Source organism: Molothrus ater, unplaced genomic scaffold, assembly GCF_012460135.2.
Source record: "Molothrus ater isolate BHLD 08-10-18 breed brown headed cowbird unplaced genomic scaffold, BPBGC_Mater_1.1 matUn_MA345, whole genome shotgun sequence".
NCBI classification, from domain to species: domain Eukaryota; kingdom Metazoa; phylum Chordata; class Aves; order Passeriformes; family Icteridae; genus Molothrus; species Molothrus ater.
The window spans coordinates 15,352-37,573 of NW_023416443.1; the positions used below are offsets into that span (position 1 = coordinate 15,352).

At 55.7% G+C, this 22,222-nt stretch overlaps 2 protein-coding genes across 2 annotated transcripts; both read left to right on the plus strand.

Annotated features, from left to right (window-relative positions):
- Nucleotides 1-1,348: 1,348 nt before the first annotated feature.
- Nucleotides 1,349-8,488, plus strand: LOC118693245 (helicase SRCAP-like). Its single transcript, XM_036393641.2, has 5 exons — nt 1,349-1,375; nt 2,062-2,124; nt 2,659-2,823; nt 4,193-4,276; nt 6,375-8,488. Exons 1-5 carry the CDS (start codon nt 1,349-1,351, stop codon nt 6,666-6,668), a joined length of 633 nt encoding a protein of 210 aa, XP_036249534.1. The 3' UTR covers nt 6,669-8,488.
- On the plus strand, nt 6,731-7,988 carry LOC118693244 (basic salivary proline-rich protein 2-like). The gene is made up of 2 exons (XM_036393640.1): nt 6,731-6,952; nt 7,056-7,988. The coding sequence occupies exons 1-2, from the start codon at nt 6,731-6,733 to the stop codon at nt 7,986-7,988; spliced, it is 1,155 nt and encodes a 384-aa protein (XP_036249533.1).
- Nucleotides 8,489-22,222: the final 13,734 nt, after the last annotated feature.

Consider the following 22,222-nt stretch of genomic DNA (forward strand, 5'->3'; position numbering starts at 1 on the left):
CCAGTTCTCTCCCATTTTTCCCCAATATCCCCAAAGTCCCCAATGTCCCCAGTCCCATTTTTCCCAATTCTCCGCCATTTTTCTGCCATTTTCTCCCCATTTTTCATCCAATTTTTCCCCAATTTTCTGCCATTTTTTTCCCAATGTCCCCAATGTCCCCAGTCCCAATTTCCGCCATTTTCCCGCCGTTTTCGCCATTTTTCCCCCATTTTTCGTCAATTTTTTCCCATTTTTTTCACCGTTTTTTCCCAATTTTTCCCCATTTTTTTTCTCCATGTCCCCAATGTCCCCAATGTCCCCAATGTCCCCAGTCCCATTTTTCCGCCATTTTTCATCCAGTTTTTTCCCAGTTTCCCCCATTTTTCCCTCCCAATCCCCCCAATGTCCCCCCAATGTCCCCCCAATGTCCCCCCCAATTCCCAGTTCTTTTTCCAATTTTCCGCCATTTTCCGCATTTTCTCCCCATTTTGTCCAAATTTTTCCCCATTTTCTGCCATTTTATGTCCCCAATGTCCCCAGTCCCATTTTCCCGCCATTTTTCCGCCATTTTCCCCCCATTTTTCGTCCAATTTTTTCCCAATTTTTTCACCGTTTTTTCCAATTTTTCCCCCATTTTTTTCTCCATGTCCCCCAATGTCCCCAATGTCCCCAATGTCCCCAGTCCCAATTTTCCGCCATTTTTCCGCCATTTTTCATCCAGTTTTTTCCCAATTTTCCCCCATTTTTCCTCAATGTCCCCAATGTCCCCCCAATGTCCCCCCAATGTCCCAAATGTCCCAATTCCATTTTTCCCATTTTCCCGCCATTTTTCCCCCATTTTTGTCCAAATTTTTCCCCAATTTTCTGCCATTTTTTTCCCAATGTCCCCAATGTCCCCAGTCCCATTTTCCCGCCATTTTCCCACCATTTTTCCGCCATTTTCCCACCATTTTTCCCCCATTTTTGTCCAATTTTTTCCCAATTTTTTCACCGTTTTTTCCCAATTTTTCCCCATTTTTTCTCAATGTCCCCCAATGTCCCCAAAGTCCCCAGTCCCATTTTTCCGCCATTTTTCATCCAGTTTTTTCCCAATTTTCCCCCATTTTTCCTCAATGTCCCCAATGCCCCCCAATGTCCCCCCAATGTCCCAAATGTCCCCAATTCCATTTTTCCCAATTCTCCGCCATTTTTCTGCCATTTTTTCCCCATTTTTCACCCAACTTTTTCCCAATTTTCTGCCATTTTTTTTCCCAATGTCCCCAATGTCCCCAGTCCTATTTTCCCCCCATTTTTTCCGCCATTTTTCACCCAATTTTTTCACCGTTTTTTCCCAATTTTTCCCCAAATTTCCCCCCATTTTTCCCCAACGATGTCCCCCGTGCTGTCCCCAGGCTCTGTGCGGGGCCGAGGACCCCGAGGACATCGGCGCGACCTCGCAGGCCCAGGCCGAGCACGTGGCCCCAGTGTCCCCAATGTCCCCCCAATGTCCCCCCAATGTCCCCAGTCCCATTTTTCCCATTTTCCGCCATTTTTCCGCCATTTTTCTCCCCATTTTTCGTCCAAATTTTTCCCCAGTTTTCTCCCATTTTTCCCAATGTCCCCAATGTCCCCAGTCCAATTTCCCGCCATTTTCCCACCATTTTCCCGCCATTTTCCGCCCATTTTTTCCCAATTTTTTCACCGTTTTTTCCCAATTTTTCCCCCATTTTTTTCTCCATGTCCCCCAATGTCCCCAAAGTCCCCAATGCCTCCAGTGTCCCCAATGTCCCCAGTACCAATTTTCCCGCCATTTTTCCGCCATTTTTCATCCAGTTTTTTCCCAATTTTCCCCCATTTTACCTCAATGTCCCCAATGCCCCCCAATGTCCCCCCAAATGTCCCCAGTCCCATTTTTCCCAATTTTCCGCCATTTTCTGCCATTTTCTCCGCCATTTCTCCGCCCTTTTTACGCCATTTTCCCGCCATTTTTACGCCATTTTTCGTCCAATTTTTTCCCAATTTTTTGCCCGTTTTTTCCCAAATTTTCCCCCGTTTTTCCCCAATGTCCCCAACCCCCGTGATTGTCCCCCGTGCTGTCCCCAGGCTCTGTGCGGGGCCGAGGACCCCGAGGACATCGGCGCGGCCTCGCAGGCCCAGGCCGAGCACGTGGCCCCAATGTCCCCCCAATGTCCCCCAGTGTCCCCAGTCCCCTTTTTCCCAATTCTCCACCATTTTTCTGCCATTTTTTCCCCATTTTCGTCCAAATTTTTCCCCAATTTTCTGCCATTTTTTTCCCAATGTCCCCAATGTCCCCAGTCCCAATTTTCCGCCATTTTCCCTCCATTTTTCCCCCATTTTTGTCCAATTTTTCCCAGTTTTCTCCCATTTTTCCCCATTATCCCCAAAGTCCCCCAATGTCCCCAATTCCATTTTTCCCAATTCTCCGCCATTTTTCTGCCATTTTTCCCCCATTTTTCATCCAAATTTTTCCCCAATTTTCTGCCATTTTTTTCCCAATGTCCCCAATGTCCCCAGTCCCATTTTTCCGCCATTTTTCTGCCATTTCGATGCCATTTTTCCGCCATTTTCCCCCCCATTTTTCCGCCATTTTTCACCCAATTTTTTCACCGTTTTTTTCCCAATTTTTCCCTAAATTTCCCCCCATTTTTTCCCCAACGATGTCCCCCGTGCTGTCCCCAGGCTCTGTGCGGGGCCGAGGACCCCGAGGACATCCGGGCGGCCTCGCAGGCCCAGGCCGAGCACGTGGCCGCCATGGCCGAGTTCAGCGAGAGCCCCAGCCCCGAGGGAGCCCCCGAGGAGGAGCTGAGCAAGGCCGAGCAGGAGATCGCGGCGCTGGTGGAACAGGTGAGGAGGGGCACACCTGGGGACACACCTGGGACACACCTGGGGACACCTGGGACTGGTGAGGAACACCTGGGACACACCTGGGACAGGGGAGGGTGGAGGAGCTGAGCCAGGCTGAGCAGGAGATCGCGGCGCTGGTGGAACAGGTGAGGGGCACAGCTGGGGACACCTGGACAGGTGAGGGACACCTGAGACACACCTGGGCAGGTAAAGCACACCTGGGATGGGTGAGACACACATGAGACACACCTGGGCAGGGGAGGAACACCTGGGACAGGTGAGGGATACCAGGGACACCTGGGACACCAGGGACAGGTAAAGCACACCTGGGGAAGGTTGGGACAGGTAAAACACAGTTGGGGCAGGTGGGACACACCTGAGACACACCTCGACACACCTGGGACACATCTGGGCACACCTGGACAGGTGAGGGACACCTGGGACAGGGGAGGGTGGAGGAGCTGAGCAAGGCTGAGCAGGAGATCACGGCTCTGGTGGAACAGGTGAGGGGCACACCTGGGGACACACCTGGGGACACACCTGGGGACACCTGGGACACACCTGGGGACAGCTGGGGACACCTGGGACACACCTGGGGACACCTGGGACAGGGGAGGGACACCTGGGGATGGGTGGGATACAGGTGAGACACAGCTGGGGATGGGTGAGGGACACACCTGGGACAGGTAGGGACAGGTAAAACACACCTGGGACAGGTGAGGGACACCTGAGACACCTGGGACAGGTGAGGGGGGGTCCCCAGGTGCTTTTGCCGCCTCCCCAAATTTGGGGGTCTCATTTATTTTTCCCCATTAATTTTGGGGGAGATTTGGGGCTTTTTTTTTTTAAATGATGTTTTTGGGGGAATTTGGGGCTTTTTGGGGCTTTTTTTGCACCGGGATATTTTTTTTGGGGGGGGGGGGGGTGCTGCTGCCCCCTCCCCAAATTTAGGGGTCCCATTTTTTTCCCGCAGGTGCTGCTGCCCTCTCCCCAAATTTAGGGGTCCCATTTTTTTTCCCCATTAATTTTGGGGGATTTTGGGGGCTTTTTTTGATTTAGGATTTTTTTCAGGGGGGGGTCTCTCTGATCCGGGATTTTTTTTGGGGGGGGGGGGGGGGATCCTTGGGGGGGGTCTCCAGGCTCTGCTGACCCCTCCCCAAATTTTGGGGGTCCCACTTTTCCCTCCCCTCCCCGTTAATTTCGGGAGGAGATTCATTAATTCGGGGACGATTTTTTGGGGGCATTTGGGGCTTTTTTTGAACCGGGATTTTTTTGGGGGGGGGGGTCCCTCCGATCCCAAATTTTTTTTTGGGGGGTGTCAACAGGGCCCTGCTGACCCCTCCCCATAATTTTATTTATTTTTTTCCAGCTGACCCCCATCGAGCGCTACGCCATGAACTTCCTGGAGGCCTCGCTCGAGGACGTCAGCAGGGAGGAGCTGAAGCAGGCCGAGGTTTTTTGGGGGGGGGGGTCCCAAAAAAATTTGGGGGTCCTAAAAATATTTGGGCGGGGGTCTTAGAGGGGTTTTGGGGGGCCCCGAGGGATTTTGAAGGGGTTTTTTGGGGTTTTTTTTTTTGGGGGGCGTTTTGGGGTTTTTTGGGGGCTTCTTGGGGGCATTTGGGGGGGGTCCTGGGGGGCTTGAACGGGTCCCAGAGGGGTTTTTTCGGGGGTCCCAAAAATATTTGGGTGGGGGTCTTAGAGGGGTTTTAGGGGGGCCCTAGAGGGATTTGAAGGGGTTTTTTGGGGTTTTTGGGGGGGGTTTTGGGGGGATTTTGGAGTTTTTTGGGGGCTTCTTGGGGGCATCTGGGGGGGGTCCTGGGGGGCTTGAACGGGTCCCAGAGGGGTTTTGGGGGGGGGGGTCCCAAATGGGATTTTGGGGGGTCCCAAAAATATTTGGGTGGGGGTCTTAGAGGGGTTTTAGGGGGCCCTAGAGGGATTTTGAAGGGGTTTTTGGGGGGGGTTTTGGGGGGATTTTGGAGTTTTTTGGGGGCTTCTTGGGGCATCTGGGGGGGGGGTCCTGGGGGGCTTGAAGAGGTCCCAGAGGGGTTTGGGGGGGTCCCAAATGGGATTTTGGGGATCCCAAAAATATTTGGGTGGGGGTCTTAGAGGGGTTTTAGGGGGCCCTAGAGGGATTTTGAGGGATTTTGAAAGGTTTTTTTGGGGTTTTTGGGGGGGGTTTTGGGGAATTTTGGGGTTTTTTTGGGGGCTTCTTGGGGGCATCTGGGGGGGGGTCCTGGGGGGCTTGAAGAGGTCCCAGAGGGGTTTGGGGGGGGTCCCAAATGGGATTTGGGGGGGGGGGGTCTCAAAAGGGTTTGGGGGTCCCAAAAATATTTGGAGGGGGGCGGGGTCTTAGAGGGGTTTTGGGGGGCCCCAGAGGGATTTTGAAGGGGTTTTTTGGGGGTCTTGGCAGTTTTTTTAAGGGATTTTGGGGTTTTTTGGGGGGGGGTCCTGGGGGGGCTTGAAGGGGTCCCAGAGAGGTTATGGGAGGGTCCCAAATGGGATTTTGGGGGGGGTCCCAGATGGGGTTTGGGGGGGTCCTGATGGGATTTTGGGGGGTCCCAATGGGGTTTTGGAGGGCTTGGGGGAGGGGGGTCCCAAATGGGTGGTATTTTTGGGTGTTTTTGGGGTGGTCCTGAGAGGGTCTGGGGAGTCTGAGATGGGGTTTGGGTGGTCCCAGAGGGATTTTGGGGGGGTCCCAAAAGGATTTTGGGGGGGTCCTCGGGGTGTTTGGGGGGGGTCCGAGATAGGGTTTGGGTGGTCCCAGAGGGATTTTGGGGGGTCCCAGAGGGATTTTGGGGGGTTGCAATGGGGTTTTGGGGGGTCCTGGAGAGGTTTTGGGGCTTCTTGGGGGCATTTTGGGGGGTCCCAATGGGGTTTGGGAGCTCCTGAGGGGTTTTGGGGGGGAGGGGTTGAGGGGGTCCTGGAGGAGTTCTCAAGGTTTTGGAAGTTCCCAATGGGGTCTGGGGGAGTCTGGGAAGGTTTTTGGGGGAGTTTTGTGGGGTCCTGGGGGGTTTTAGGGGTCGTGGGGAATTTTTGGGGAGATTTCAGGGGGTCCCAGTTGAGTCTGGGGGTTCCCAAATTGACTCTGGGTGTCCCCAAATTGGGTCTTGGGGAGCCCAGTTGAGTCTGGGGGTCCCCAAATTGACTCTGGGGGTCCCCAAATTGGGTCTGGGTGTCCCCAAATTGGGTTGGGGGGGGTCCCCAGTGGACTCTGGGGTTCCACAAATTTGGTCTGGGGTTTCCCCAAATTGGGTCTGGGGGTGCCCAAATTGGGTCTGGGGGTGCCCAAATTGGGTCTGGGTGTCCCCAAATTTGGTCTGGGGGTTCCCCAAATTGGGTCTGGGGGTGCCCAGTTGACTCTGGGGTTCCCCAAATTGGGTCTGGGGGTGCCCAAATTGGGTCTGAGGTTCCCCAAATTGGGTCTGGGTGTCCCCAAATTGGGTCTGGGGGGTCCCCAGATTGGGTCTGGGGGTTCCCCAAATTGGGTCTGGGGGTTCCCCAATTGGGTCTGGGGTCTCACCCTTTGCCCCTCCTTTGCCCCGCCCCCTCAGGAGCAGGTGGAGGCCGCCCGCAAGGACATCGACCAGGCCAAGGGGGGCGGGGGGCGCTTCCGGCTGCCCCCCGAGGAAGAGGAGGACGAGGAGGAGGAGGAGGAAGAGCCCTCAGGGGGCGTGGCCAACGCCGGGGGCGGGGCTTTAACCCTGGAGGAGGCGGAGCTTAGCGCGGAGAAAGGGGCGGAGCAAAGGGCAGGAGGAGAGGAGGTGGAGGGGGCGGGGCCCGGAAGTTGCGAAGGGCCCGGGGTTTGCCCCGCCCACCTCACCCCACGCGGGCCAGTCAGCGCTTGAGGGCGGTGACGTCACCTGTGACGTCACCTGTGACGTCGCAGAGTTCGGAAACGCCCCCTGTGATGTCACAGCCCGGCCCCGTGACGTCGTCGCCACCGCCGGCCGCCGCTGTGGTGACGTCATCGCCGCCGCCCGCGGTGACGTCATCGCCGCCGCCTCCTCAAGCCACGCCCCCGCCCTCCCCGCCAACGCCTCCCCCGGTGACGTCATCGCCGCCGCCGCAAGCCACGCCCCCGCCCTCCCCTCCCCCTCCTCCTCCTCCTGTGACGTCATCACCGCCTCCCGTGACGTCATCGCCCGCCTCCCCGGCCCGAATCCCCGCCCCCTCCTGTGACGTCATCACCTCCTCCTCCTCCCAAATCCCCGCCCCCTCCGACTTCACCAAAGGAGGCGGGGCTTGAAGAGGTTGTCCCCGCCCCGCCGCCCCCCGTGGCCCCGCCCCCTCGGCGCCGCCGCAGCGCCGACGTCGAGATCCGGCAGAGCCAAAAATCCGGCCCGGCCGCCAAAGTGCTCCGGACCCTCCCCGGCCGATTGGTCACCGTCCTCGAGGCCCCGCCCCCTTCCTCCGAAAGGGGCGGAGGCTCCCGAGGCGCCCGGCGCCGCCCCCGGGCCGCCCCACAGGCCACGCCCCCATCCTCACTAACATCGGCCCCGCCCACAAAGCGCCGCCGGGGCCGCCCACCCAAGCGGAGGCTGCTGGGAGGGGGCGGGGCCAGGGCGAGGCGGCGGCGCCAATCCGGGACTGCCCCACAACGCTCCGCCCACTCACAAGAAAGGGGGCGTGGCCGGCGGCGTGGGCGTCCAATACGGGGCCCAGAGGGCGGGGCCGAGGAAGAGTCCCCGCCCCGGAAGCGGCGTCGGGGGCGGCCGCCCAAGATGGCGTCGCCCGAGCATGGTGGGGGTGAGGAAGGGGAGGGGTCAACGAGTCCCCGCCCACCATCGCCGGCCCCGCCCAGATCCACCCGGGCACGCCCTGGAGCGCCCTTGGCTCCGCCCCTTCAGAGGGAGCCACGGAGGAGGCCACGCCCACCCGATGACAACAGCGAGGAGGGCGTGGCTTCATCGGGAGGGGGTGTGGCCAGGCGTAGGGAGCCCCTCCCACAACCCCCGGTTAAAAGGAGGAGAGGGGGTGGGGCTAACGCTGGCCCCGCCCCCACAAGGAGGAGGCGGCGTGGGCGGGGCTCTCCCTTGGCCCCGCCCCGCCGGATGCAGCCCCCCCGGCGCTGCGCTGGCCCCGCCCAGGCTGGGGGAGGGGCAGCGCCACAGGACCCCGCCGCCGGGGTGGGGGCGGGGCTGAGGGGGAGGAAAGGCAAGACGTGATGGGCGGGGCAAGATGGCGGCAGTGGGGAAGATGGCCGACAGTGGGGCAGGGGCACAAAATGGCCAACAATTTTGGGATACAAAATGGGCCGACTTTCGTAAAACGCAAAATGGCTGATAATTGTTGGAGAAGGACAAAATGTCCGACCACGGTGATAGGGACACAAAATGGCCGATGATTGTGGGAAGGGCACAAAATGGCCGACAGTTGTGGAAGAGGGACAAAATGGCCGACGACTGTGGGACACAAAATGGCTGCCAGGGTAAATGTGGAACGGTTGATGGGGCACAAAATGGCCGACAGCGGCCTGGATGTGGTCACGTGATCTGTGGGTAATTCCAATATGGCCGACGGGGTAAACTTTGATCCACTTCAGTACAGCTGGCTGGGTGACCTTTGATTGACCCCAATATGGCCGACATAGTGACCTTTGGTGGAGCCCAATATGGATGACAAAGTTGTTCCAATATGGCCGACAGATTGACCTTTGGTAACCCCAAGATGGGCCCAGATGCCGACAAGGCACTCCCTAATTTTTCAAAATGGCCAAAAAAGTGACCCCAATATGGCCGCCAAGGTGACCTTTAAATGACCCCAATATGGCTGCCACTGTGACCTTTGACCCCAGTATGGCCGCCACGGTTACCTTTGATTGATTCCAGTATGGCCGACAAGGTGACCTTTAAATGACCCCAATATGGCTGCCACTGTGACCTTTGGTTGACCCCAATATGGCCGCCATGATGACCTTTGATTGACCCCAAAATGGCTGTCACTGTGGCTTTTAAATGACCCCAATATGGCAGCCATAGTGACCTTTGATTGACCCCAATATGGCCGCCATGAAATGGGGTGAGGTCACAAAATGGCCGCCAGGGCAGTTTCAAGATGGCTGACGGGGGTGACCTTAAAATGACCCCAAGATGGCCACCGCAGTAAATCCAAGATGGCCGACTCCACCATGACGTCATAATCAGTGGCCATCTTGAAAGCAGCGACGTCATCAGCAGCCATTTTGTGACTCTGTTACAGCCATCTTGCTCCACCCAGCCGCCATCTTGAACCTGGCGGACCATCTTGTTTCTTGGCAGCCATCTCGATCTGATTGTCACGTGACCTGGCGGCCATCTTGACCTCGAACAAACGCGGCGGCCATTTTGATTCTTGGCAACCTCTGGGAGTCAGGGTGGCCATTTTGTTTCCTGGCGGCCATCTTGAATTTATCATGTGACCTGGCAGCCATCTTGGCCCCAAGAAGATGCAAAAACTTGGCGGCCATTTTGCTTCCTGGTGGCCATCTTGACTCTGGCCAACACGTGACCTGGCGGCCATCTTGACTACGAGCAGACCACAAAACCTGGCGGCCATCTTGATTTCTGGCAGCCATCTTTTCCAGGAACTGACAGTGAAACCCGGCGGCCATCTTGACTCTCACAAACTCCTGTGACTCTCAGCAGCCATCTTGATTCCTGGTGGCCATTTTGATATGAGCTTACCACAAAACCCAGGCGGCCATCTTGGTTATTCCAACTCCTGTGACATCAGCAACCATTTTGATTCCCAGCAGCCATCTTGACTATGAGAAGACCACAACACCTGGCGGCCATCTTGATTCCCGGCAGCCTTCTTGACTACGCGCAGCCCACAGAAATCGGCAGCCATCTTGACTCCCACCAACTCCCTTCACTCCCGGCAGGCATCTTGATTTCCAGTGGCCATCTTGACTGCGAGCAAGCCACAAAACCCAGCGGCCATCTTGGTCTGCGAGACCACAGCACCTGGCTGCCATCTTGACTACAAGCAGAGCCATCTTGATTCCCAGCAGCCATCTTGAATCCTACCAACTCCCATGGTTCCTGGCAGTCATCTTGATTCCTGGTGGCCATCTTCTCCAGGAGCTGGCAGTGAAACCCAGCGGCCATCTTGGTTTCTTCCAACTCCCGTGACTTCCGGCAACCATCTTGATTCCCGGCGGCCATCTTGACTACGAGCAGACTACAACACCTGGCGGCCATCTTGATTCCCGGCGGCCATCTTGACTACGAGCAGAACCGCAAATCCCGGTGGCCATCTTGCCTCCCGGCGGCCATCTTGTTTCAGGACCGTGCCCAGCAGAGTCGGGGGGGAGGGAGGCGGGGTCCGGGGGGGTGGGGGAGGGGCGTTTTCCACCCTCCCCCCCTTCGTTGTAAAATTGGTTCCTTTTGAACCCCATCTATGCAAATGTGCTTTGTGCTGGGCCAGGGGGGGCGGGGCCAAGTTTTTGGGGGTGGGGGAGGGGTCCCGGGGGGGGATTTTCCCGCCCCTCCCCCACCCTGTCCGGGCGGCGCTCGAGGCTTTTCCTGTGATGAATAAAAAAAGGGTTAAAAAATCCCAATTTTGGGGACCCCCCTGGGAAAAAGATTTTGGGGTGGGGGAGGGAATGGGGGAGGGGATTTCGGGTTTCCTTTATTAGGGGAAGGGGATTTTTGGGGGTGTTTTGGGATTTTTTGGGGTCCCCAGGGGGGAATTTTAGGGCATTTGGGGAATTTTGTGGTTCCCTGAAAGATTTTGGGGGGTCCCCAGGGGTTTGCAGAGAGGTTTGGGGGGGATCTTCTGGGGGTGAAGGGAATTTTTGGGGGTCCCAGAAAGATTTTTGGGATCCCCAGGGGATCACAGATTTTGGGGCTCTTTTAGGGTAAGGGAGATTTTTGGGGGTCCCAGAGAGATTTTGGGGGGGGTCCCCAAGGGATTCCAGAGAGGTTTTGGGGTTCTTTTAAATGTGGGTGTAATTTTGGGGTTTTTTGGGGTCCCCAGAGAATCCCAGAGGTTTTGGGGTTCTTTTAAATGTGGGTGGAATTTTTGGGGGTTCCCAGAGAGGTTTTGGGGTTCTTTTAAATGTGGGTGGAATTTTGGGGTTTTTTTGGGGATTTTTGGGGTTTCCAGAGAGATTCTGGGGGGTCCCCAAGGGAATCCCAGAGAGATTTAGGGTTCTTTTAGGATTGGGGGAATTTTGGGGGTTTTTGGGGTTCCCAAAGAGGTTTTGGGGTTCTTTTAAATGTGGGGGGAATTTGGGGGTTTTGGGGGCTATCTCCCATTCAGATGCGTTGTGATCTCGCGAGATTCCCCTTTTGGGGTCGCTGGTTTGGGGTCCCTGATTTGGGGTCGGGGGCTGTGAGGGGTTTAGGGTCCCTCATTTGGGGTCAGGGACTGTGAGGGGTTTGGGGTCCCTGGTTTGGGGTCCCTGATTTGGGGTCGGGGGCTGTGAGGGGTTTGGGGTCCCTCATTTGGGGTCAGGGACTGTGAGGGGTTTGGGGTCCCTGGTTTGGGGTTTGGGGTCTCAGGTTTAGGGTCACAGGTTTTGGGGGCCCTGGTTTGGGGGTCTCTGGTTTAGGGTCCCTGATTTGGGGTCAGGGGCTGTGAGGGGTTTGGGGGCCCGGTGTGAGGGGTTTGGGTTCCCTGGTTTGGGGTCAGGGGCTGTGAGGGGTTTGGGGTCCCTGATTTGGGGTCAGGGGCTGTGAGGGGTTTGGGTTCCCTGGTTTGGGGTCAGGGACTGTGAGAGGTTTTGGGTCCCAGGTTTGGGGTCCCAGGTTTGGGGTTTGGGTTCAGGGCTTTGGGGGCCCTGGTTTGGCGTCCCTGGTTTGGGGTTTGGGTTCCCTGGTTTAGGGTCAGGGGCTCCGCTTTCTCACCCTCTCCGCTCCCCGCCCTCCCCAGACGCGAACTCTCGCGAGATTGTGATGCTTTCCTATGGGCGCCATGGCTGTGTTTTAGCCTCCGCCTTCCTCCCTCCCTCCCGCTTCCTTCAGGCCTTCCTCCGCCCCCTCATCGCCCTCCCGCCACACGACATCTCGCGAGATCGCACCGCTTCTCGGCTGGTTCTCTCGCGAGATTTGAACACCCCCACCACCTGAGGCTTTTCTCTCAATCCCGCCTCCTTCTCGCGCTGTATGGAAGTCCGCGAGACTGCCGTCCGCATCAATGGGGGTTCTCGCGAGATTTCCCCTCCGCCTTTCCCTCCTCCCCACTCCTTCCCGCCGCTCCAAACCTCGCGAGACCTCAGGGCGTCTCCGCTGCGAGCTCTCGCGAGATTTTAAACCCTCCCCCCCCCTCCTCCCGCGCCCTCGCGAGGTCCTCAACGCTTCTGCAACGAAACTCTCGCGAGATTTTGCTGCTCTCCCACCGTCCCTTTCCCAGATCTCGCGAGATTTAAAGTGACGGGAGGCAGCCAGGTGTGGGCCGCTTTTGGACCACGCCCATTTATGGGCGTGGCTTCAGCAGAGAAGGCGTGCACAAGCCACGACGTCATCCGCTTATTACCGCTTCCGCTCTGCACCAACGCTTCCGTGTGGAGGCCGCCATCTTGAACCCACGGCCACGTGGGATCTTCGCGCGCCGCCATCTTGGCCAGCGGGCGCCGCCATCTTGGCTGTGCCGCGGAGGATGACGGGACTCGCCCCCCACCCATCCCCCGCTTCCCAAAATTCCCGAGAAACTTTTTTTGGGATTTTTCAACTTTTTTTTATCCAAACGGAGCCAAAACGGAGCAGAAACACAAAAAATTCCCCTTTTGGCCCCAAAACGCACGCAGGGGGGGACGGGGAGGGGGTCCCAAAGGTCACCTGGGCACACCTGGGCACACCTGGGGTCGTCCCAAAGGTCATGGGGGGCCCCTGGGCCTCCCCCATGCCCCAGGTGGCTCCAGGTGAGCTCACAGGTGTGCCCAGGTGTGCCTGGTTTTGTCTTTAAGAGCACCCAGGTGTGCCCAGGTGCCCCAGGTGTCCCCAGGTGTATTTGGGGTACCCTCAGGTGTGTTCCCAGGTACCCCCATGCTGACCTCAGGAGCTCACAGATGTTCCCCAGGTACCCCCAGGTCCATCCCAACTGTGCCCAGGTGCGCCCAGGAGCTGCCAGGTGTATCCCAGGTACCCCCAGGTGTATCCCAGGTACCCCCTGGTGTATCCCAGGTACCCCCAGGTGTACCCTGCCATGCCCAGGTGTACCCCCAGCTCTATCCCAGGTGTGCCCAGGTACCACCAGCTGCCCCCAGTGTGCCCAGGTGTCCCCTAGCCATACCCAGATGCCCCAAGGTACCCCCAGGTGTGCCCAGGTTCCCCCAGGTGTGCCCAGGTTCCCCCAGGTGTCCTGACCATGCCCAGGTGTAGCCCCAGCCCTAGCCCAGGTGTGCCCAGGTACCCCCAGGTTATCTCAGGTACCACCAGCTGCCCCCAGGTGTCCCCTGGCCATACCCAGGAGTGCCCAGGTACCCCCATATGTGCCCAGGTGTGTCCCAGTCATGCCCAGGGTACCCCCAGGTGTTTTACAGCTACCGCCAGGTGCCCCCAGGTGTACCCTGGCCATACCCAGGTGTGCCCTGGCCATATCCAGGTGTATCCCAGGTGCCCCAGGTGTGTCCCCAGGTGTATCCCAGGTGTGCCCAGGTGCCCCCCAGGTGTCCCCAGGTGTGCCCAGGTGCCCCAGGTGCGTCCCCAGATGCCCCCCAGGTGTGCCCAGGTGTACCCTGACCACACCCAGGTGCGTCCCCAGGTGTCCCCAGGTGCGTCCCCAGGTGCGTCCCCAGGTGTCCCCAGGCCATACCCAGGTATACCCAGGTGCCCCAGGTGTATCCCCAGGTATACCCAGGAGCCCCCAGGTGTGTCCCAGGAGCCCCCAGCTGTGTCCCCAGGTGCCCCCAGGTGTACCCTGACCATACCCAGGTGTGTCCCCAGGTGTGTCCCCAGGTGCCCCCAGGTGTCCCCAGGTGCATCCCCAGGTGTCCCCAGGTGTGTCACAGGAAATAATCGGCCACGGGTTTCTTGGCGGGGATCCCGCGCGTCTCCTGCGGCGCCGCCTCGAAGATGATGAACTCCTTCTGCAGGTGCTCGTCCAGCTCCAAGATGGCCGCCACGTTACCGCACCTGCCCGGGCATTTGCATCTCATTTGCATCTCGATTGTACCTCATTTGCATCTCGTTAGTTGGGTTTTGTCGAGTTCCCACCTGCCCGGCTCACCTGGGCACCTCAAATCCAGCCCAGCCCCACCTGACTGCCCCGAGCTCCGCCCCCTTTGATTCTCAGCCCTCATTTGCATCTCATTTGCATGGTGTTCGTGCCTCATTTGCATCTCGTTAGTTGGGTTTTAGCGAGTTCCCACCTGCCGGGCTCACCTGGGCACCCCAAACGCACCTGACTGCTCTGAGCTCCGCCCCTTTTGTGTCTCACCCCTCATTTGCATATCATCTGTATCTCATTTGCATCTCATTTGCATAAAATCAGTCCGTTTCAGTGGATTTTTATCGAGTTCCCACCTGCCCGGCTCACCTGGGCATCCCAAACAAACCCACCTGACTGCTCTGAGCTCCACCCATTTGTGTCTCACCCCTCATTTGCATCTCATTTGCATCTCATTTGCATCTCATTAATCAGTTTCAGTGGGGTTTTAGCAAGTTCGCACTTGCCCAGCTCACCTGGACACCCCAAACCCACCTGACTGCTCTGAGCTCCGCCCCCTTGGTCTCACCACTCATTTGCATCTCATTTGCATATAATTAGTCGGTTTCAGTGGATTTTTAGCGAATTCTCACCTGCCCAACGTAAACCCACCTCACTGCTCTGAGCTCCGCCCCCTTTGTCTCACCCCTCATTTGCATCTCATTTGCATCTCATTAGTCACTTTCAGTGGGGATTTAGCGAGTTCCCACCTGCCCGGCTCACCTGGGCACCCCGAACCCAGCCCAGCCCCACCTGACCGCCCACAGCTCCACCCCCTTTGTTTCTCACCCCTCATTTGCATCTCATTTGAATTTCATTTACATGGTGTGGGTACCTAATTTGCATCTCACTATTTTTTTTTTTTTAGCGATTTATCACCTGCCCAGCCCCACCTGGGCACCCCGAACCCAGCCCAGCCCCACCTGACCGCCCGGAGCTCCGCCCCCTTTGTGTCTCACCCCTCATTTGCATCTCATTTGCATCTCATTAGCTGCTTCCAGCGGGGTTTTTAGCTCATTCTCACCTGTCTCTCTCACCTGGAGCCACACCTGGAGCCCAGGCCACCCCCAGCCTGACCCCTCCAAAACCCAGCCCTCATTTGCATAGAATCTCGTCTCATTTGCATACTCAGAGATGGATTCCCTCAGCTGCTCACCTGCCCAGCTCACCTGAACCCGCAGGTAGAGCCCAAACCCACCCGTGCCTCATTAAACCGAGTGTAATTTGCATATTATTAGCACCTAATTAGCATCTCATTAGCATACCAGTAGTACTATTTGGGCCCCATTTCCACCTTTCTACCTCATGTCTGGACCCCCTCACCTGGAGCCCATCACTGCCCGTGCAGGTGTGACCAAACCCCACCTGTCCCTCATACAACAGCCACATAACAACCGCATAATGAACACCTCATTAGCATCTCATTAGCATACCAACAGCAGTAATTAGGCACTATTTCCACCTTTCTAGCTCTGTCTGGACCCCCTCACCTGGAGCCCATCACTGCCCTGTGCAGGTGTGACCAAACCCCACCTGTCCCTAACTGATTCCCCAATATAACTCCCCCCTAATTAGCATCTCATTAGCATACCAGTAGCAGTAATTGGGCACTATTTTCACACTCTCATCCATCTCCAGACCCCGTCACCTGGAGCCCATCATTTCCTGTACAGGTGTGACCAAACCCCATTGTACCTTACGGAACCACCACATAATAACCGCATAACTCCCCCCTCATTAGCATCTCATTAGCATACCAGTAGCAGTAATTGGGCACTATTTTCACACTCTCATCCATCTCCAGAGCCCCTCACCTGGATCCCATTCCTGCCCGTGCAGGTGTGACCAAACCCCACCTGTCCCTTATTGATTCCCCATATAACTCCCCCCTCATTAGCATCTCATTAGCATACAAATAGCAGGAATTAGGCACTATTTCCACCTTTCTACCTCTGTCTGGACCCCTTCACCTGGAGCCCATCACTGCCTGTGCAGGTGTGACCAAACCCCACCTCTCCTTAAGGCAACCCCCAGTTATTTAACGCTTCGTTATCACCTCATTAGCATCTCATTAGCATACCGGTAGCAGTAGTTGGGCGCGGACCAGACGGTGAGCACGGTCTCCCCGAAATGCCACTTGTAGCCCTCCATGACGAGCTGGGGTCCCCCCAACCCCACCTGTCCCCCAGGGAACCCCCAGGGAACCTCGACTCAATCACCCTCAGTTAACGCTTCATTAGCATCTCATTAGCATACCAACAGCAGTAATTAGGCACTATTTCCACCTTTCTAGCTCTGTCTGGACCCCCTCACCTGGAGCCCATCACTGCCCGTGCAGGTGTGACCAAACCCCACCTGTCCCTCGTACAACAGCCACATAACAACCGCATAATGAACCCCTCATTAGCATCTCATTAGCATACCAATAGCAGGAATTCGGCACTATTTTCACACTCTCATCCATCTCCAGAGCCCCTCACCTGGAGCCCATCACTGCCTGTACAGGTGTGACCAAACCACACCTCTCCTTAAGGCAACCCCCAGTTATTTAACGCTTCATTATCACCTCATTAGCATCTCATTAGCATACGAATTCCAGTAATTGGGCACTATTTTCACACTCTCATCGATCTCCAGAGCTCCTCACCTGGAGCCCATCACTGCCAGTGCAGGTGTGACCAAACCCCACCTGTCCCTCATACCACAACCACATAATAACGGCATAATTCCCCCCTCATTAGCATCTCATTAGCATACCGGTAGCAGTAGTTGGGCGCGGACCAGACGGTGAGCACGGTCTCCCCGAAGTGCCACTTGTAGCCCTCCATGACGAGCTGGGGTCCCCCCAACCCCACCTGTCCCCCAGGTAACCCCCAATCAAACACCACCGTAATTCCCCCCTCATTAGCATCTCATTAGCATACCAACTGCAGTAATTAGGCCCCATTTCCACCTTCCCACTCCTGTCTGGACCCCCTCACCTGGAGCCCATCACTTCCTATACAGGTGTGACCGAACCCATTGTACCTTACAGAACAACCAGGTAACAACCCCATAATTAACAGCTAATTAGCATCTCATTAGCATACCAACAGCAGTAATTAGGCACTATTTCCACCTTTCTAGCTCTGTCTGGACCCCCTCACCTGGAGCCCATCACTGCCCGTGCAGGTGTGACCAAACCCCACCTGTCCCTAACTGGTTCCCCGATATAATTCCCCCCTCATTAGCATCTCATTAGCATACCAACAGCAGGAATTGGGCACTATTTTCACACTCTCATCCATCTCCAGAGCCCCTCACCTGGAGCCCATCACTGCCTGTACAGGTGTGACCAAACCCCACCTGTCCCTCATACAACAGCCACATATCAACCGCATAATAAACACCTCATTAGCATCTAATTAGCATACCAATAGCAGGAATTAGGCACTATTTTCACACTCTCATCCATCTCCAGAGCCCCTCACCTGGAGCCCATCATTGCCCGTGCAGGTGTGACCAAACCACACCTCTCCTTAAGGCAACCCCCAGTTATTTAACGCTTCATTATCACCTCATTAGCATCTCATTAGCATACCAATTCCAGTAATTGGGCCCCATTTTCACACTCTCATCCATCTCCAGAGCCCCTCACCTGGCGCCCATCCCTGCCCATACAGGTGTGACCAAACCCCATTGTACCTTACGGAACCACCGCGTAATAACCGCATAATTCCCCCCTCATTAGCATCTCATTAGCATACCAGTAGCAGTAATTCGGCCCCATTTTCACACTCTCATCCATCTCCAGACCCCCTCACCTGGAGCCCATCACTGCCTGTGCAGGTGTGACCAAACCCCATTGTACCTTACAGAACCATCAGGTAATAACTGCATAATTAATAGCTAATTAGCATCTCATTATCATATAAATAGCACTAATTAGGCAGTATTTTCACATTCTCATCCATCTCCAGAGCCCCTCACCTGGACCCCATCACTCCCTGTGCAGGTGTGACCAAACCCCACCTGTCCCTCACTGATTCCCCAATAAACCTCCCCCTCATTAGCATCTCATTAGCATACCAACAGCACTAATTGGGCACTATTTCCACCTTCCCACTCATGTCTGGACTCCCTCACCTGGGGCCCATCACTGCCCGTGCAGGTGTGACCAAACCCCAGCTCTCCTTAAGGCAACCCCCAGTTATTTAACGCTTCGCTATCACCTCATTAGCATGTCATTAGCATACCGGTAGCAGTAGTTGGGCGCGGACCAGACGGTGAGCACGGTGTCCCCGAAGTGCCACTTGTAGCCCTCCATGACGAGCTGAGGTCCCCCCAACCCCACCTGTCCCCCAGGTAACCCCCAATCAAACACCACCGTAATTCCCCCCTCATTAGCATCTCATTAGCATACCAACTGCAGTAATTAGGCCCCATTTCCACCTTCCCACTCCTGTCTGGACCCCCTCACCTGGAGCCCATCACTGCCTGTGCAGGTGTGACCAAACCCCCACCTGTCACTAACTGATTCCCCGATATAACTCCCCCCTCATTAGCATCTCATTAGCATACCAACTGCAGTAATTAGGCCCCATTTCCACCTTCCCACTCCTGTCTGGACCCCCCTCACCTGGAGCCCATCACTGCCTGTGCAGGTGTGACCGAACCCCATTGTACCTTACAGAACCATCAGGTAATAACTGCATAATTAATAGCTAATTAGCATCTCATTATCATATAAATAGCACTAATTAGGCAGTATTTTCACACTCTCATCCATCTCCAGAGCCCCTCACCTGGATCCCATCCCTGCCTGTGCAGGTGTGACCAAACCCCACCTGTCCCTAACTGATTCCCCGATATAACTCCCCCCTCATTAGCATCTCATTAGCATACAAATAGCAGGAATTCGGCACTATTTCCACCTTTCTAGCTCTGTCTGGACCCCGTCACCTGGAGCCCATCACTGCCTGTACAGGTGTGACCAAACCCCACCTGTCCCTCATTGATTCCCCGATATAATTCCCCCCTCATTAGCATCTCATTAGCATACCAATAGCAGTAATTTGGCCCCATTTTCACACTCTCATCCATCTCCAGACCCCCTCACCTGGAGCCCATATTTCCTGTACAGGTGTGACCAACCCCATTGTACCTTACGGAACCACCACATAATAACCGCATAATTCCCCCCTCATTAGCATGTCATTAGCATACCAATAGCAGGAATTCGGCACTATTTTCACACTCTCATCCATCTCCAGAGCCCCTCACCTGGAGCCCATCCCTGCCCGTGCAGGTGTGACAAACCCCACCTGTACCTAACTGATTCCCCAATAAACCTCCCCCCTAATTAGCATCTCATTAGCATACCAATAGCACTAATTGGGCACTATTTCCACCTTTCTACCTCTGTCTGGACCCCCTCACCTGGGGCCCATCACTGCCCGTGCAGGTGTGACCAAACCCCACCTCTCCTTAAGGCAACCCCCAGTTATTTAACGCTTCGTTATCACCTCATTAGCATCTCATTAGCATACCGGTAGCAGTAGTTGGGCGCGGACCAGACGGTGAGCACGGTGTCCCCGAAGTGCCACTTGTAGCCCTCCATGACGAGCTGGGGTCCCCCCAACCCCACCTGTCCCCCAGGTAACCCCCAATCAAACACCACCGTAATTCCCCCTCATTAGCATCTCATTAGCATCCCAACTGCAGTAATTAGGCCCCATTTCCACCTTCCCACTCCTGTCTGGACACCCTCACCTGGAGCCCATCACTGCCCGTGCAGGTGTGACCAAACCCCACCTGTACCGCATACAACAGCCACATATCAACCGCATAATAAACACCTCATTAGCATCTCATTAGCATCCCAATAGCAGTAATTGGGCACTATTTTCACACTCTCATCCATCTCCAGAGCCCCTCACCTGGAGCCCATCACTGCCCGTGCAGGTGTGACCAAACCCCACCTGTACCTCATGATTCCCTGATAGAACTCCCCCCTCATTAGCATCTCATTAGCATACAAATCGCAGTACTTCTGCACTATTTCCACCTTTCTAGCTCTGTCTGGACCCCCTCACCTGGAGCCCATCACTGCCCGTGCAGGTGTGACCAAACCCCACCTCTCCTTAAGGCAACCCCCCGTTATTTAACGCTTCGTTATCACCTAATTAGCATCTCATTAGCATATCAATTCCAGTAATTGGGCCCCATTTCCTCCTTCCCATTCATGTCTGGACCCCCTCACCTGGAGCCCATCACTGCCCGTGCAGGTGTGACCAAACCCCACCTGTCCCTCACTGATTCCCCGATATAATTCCCCCCTCATTAGCATCTCATTAGCATACAAATTCCAGTAATTCGGCCCCATTTTCACACTCTCATCCATCTCCAGAGCCCCTCACCTGGAGCCCATCACTGCCCGTGCAGGTGTGACCAAACCCCACCTGTCCCTCATACAACAGCCACATAATAACCGCATAATAAACACCTCATTAGCATCTCATTAGCATACCAATAGCACTAATTGGGCACTATTTCCACCTTCCTACCTCTGTCTGGACCCCCTCACCTGGATCCCATCACTGCCCTTGCAGGTGTGACCAAACCACGCCTGTCCCTCATTGATTCCCCCATATAACTCCCCCCTCATTAGCATCTCATTAGCATACCAATTCCAGTAATTCGGCCCCATTTTCACAATCTCATCCATCTCCAGAGCCCCTCACCTGGAGCCCATCACTGCCCGTGCAGGTGTGACCAAACCCCACCTCTCCTTAAGGCAACCCCCCGTTATTTAACGCTTCGTTATCACCTAATTAGCATCTCATTAGCATATCAATTCCAGTAATTGGGCCCCATTTCCTCCTTCCCATTCATGTCTGGACCCCCTCACCTGGAGCCCATCCCTGCCCCTGCAGGTGTGACCAAACCCCACCTGTCCCTCACTGATTCCCCGATATAATTCCCCCCTCATTAGCATCTCATTAGCATACCAATTCCAGTAATTCGGCCCCATTTTCACACTCTCATCCATCTCCAGAGCCCCTCACCTGGAGCCCATCACTGCCTGTGCAGGTGTGACCAAACCCCACCTGTACCTCATACCACAGCCACATAATAACCGCATAACGAACACCTCATTAGCATCTCATTAGCATACCGGTAGCAGTAGTTGGGCGCGGACCAGACGGTGAGCACGGTCTCCCCGAAGTGCCACTTGTAGCCCTCCATGACGAGCTGGGGTCCCCCCAACCCCACCTGTCCCCCAGGTAACCCCGAATCAAACACCACCGTAATTCCCCCCTCATTAGCATCTCATTAGCATACCAACTGCAGTAATTAGGCCCCATTTCCACCTTCCCACTCATGTCTGGACCCCCTCACCTGGAGCCCATCACTGCCCGTGCAGGTGTGACCAAACCCCACCTGTCCCTCATACAACAGCCACATAACAACCGCATAATGAACACCTCATTAGCATCTCATTAGCATACCAATTCCAGTAATTCGGCACTATTTTCACACTCTCATCCATCTCCAGAGCCCCTCACCTGGAGCCCATCACTGCCTGTGCAGGTGTGACCAAACCCCACCTGTCCCTCATAGATTCCCCCATATAACTCCCCCCTCATTAGCATCTCATTAGCATACAAATCGCAGTTATTGGGCCCCATTTCCACCTTCCCACTCATGTCTGGACCCTTCACCTGGAGCCCATCCCTGCCCGTGCAGGTGTGACCAAACCCCGCCTGTCCCTCATTGATTCCCCATATAACTCCCCTCATTAGCATCTCATTAGCATATAAATCGCAGGAATTAGGCCCCATTTCCACCTTTCTAGCTCTGTCTGGACCCCTCACCTGGAGCCCATCACTGCCCGTGCAGGTGTGACCAAACCCCACCTGTCTCTCATACAACAGCACATATCAACCGCATAATAAAACACTCATTAGCATCTCATTAGCATACCAATAGCACTAGTTGGGCACTATTTCCACCTTTCTACCTCTGTCTGGACCCCTCACCTGGAGCCCATCACTCCTGTACAGTGTGACCAAACCCCATTGTACCTTACGGAACCACCGCGTAACAACCGCATAATTCCCCTCTCATTAGCATCTCATTAGCATACGGTTAGCAGTAGTTGGGCGCGGACCAGACGGTGAGCACGGTCTCCCCGAAGTGCCACTTGTAGCCCTCCATGACGAGCTGGGTCCCCCAACCCCACCTGTCCCCCAGGTAAACCCCAATCAAACACCACCGTAATTCCCCC

What these genes read in the sequence shown, in the direction of transcription:
- LOC118693244 (XM_036393640.1), top strand. Translation starts at nt 6,731, where the DNA reads ATGTCACAGCCCGGCCCCGTGACGTCGTCGCCACCGCCGGCCGCCGCT. An exon ending in TGACGTCATCACCGCCTCCC is followed by an intron (nt 6,953 to 7,055) that starts GTGACGTCATCG and finishes ACTTCACCAAAG; the next exon opens with GAGGCGGGGCTTGAAGAGGT.
- LOC118693245 (XM_036393641.2), top strand. Translation starts at nt 1,349, where the DNA reads ATGTCCCCCGTGCTGTCCCCAGGCTCT. An exon ending in CCGTGCTGTCCCCAGGCTCT is followed by an intron (nt 1,376 to 2,061) that starts GTGCGGGGCCGA and finishes TGCTGTCCCCAG; the next exon opens with GCTCTGTGCGGGGCCGAGGA. An exon ending in TCGCGGCGCTGGTGGAACAG is followed by an intron (nt 2,824 to 4,192) that starts GTGAGGAGGGGC and finishes ATTTTTTTCCAG; the next exon opens with CTGACCCCCATCGAGCGCTA.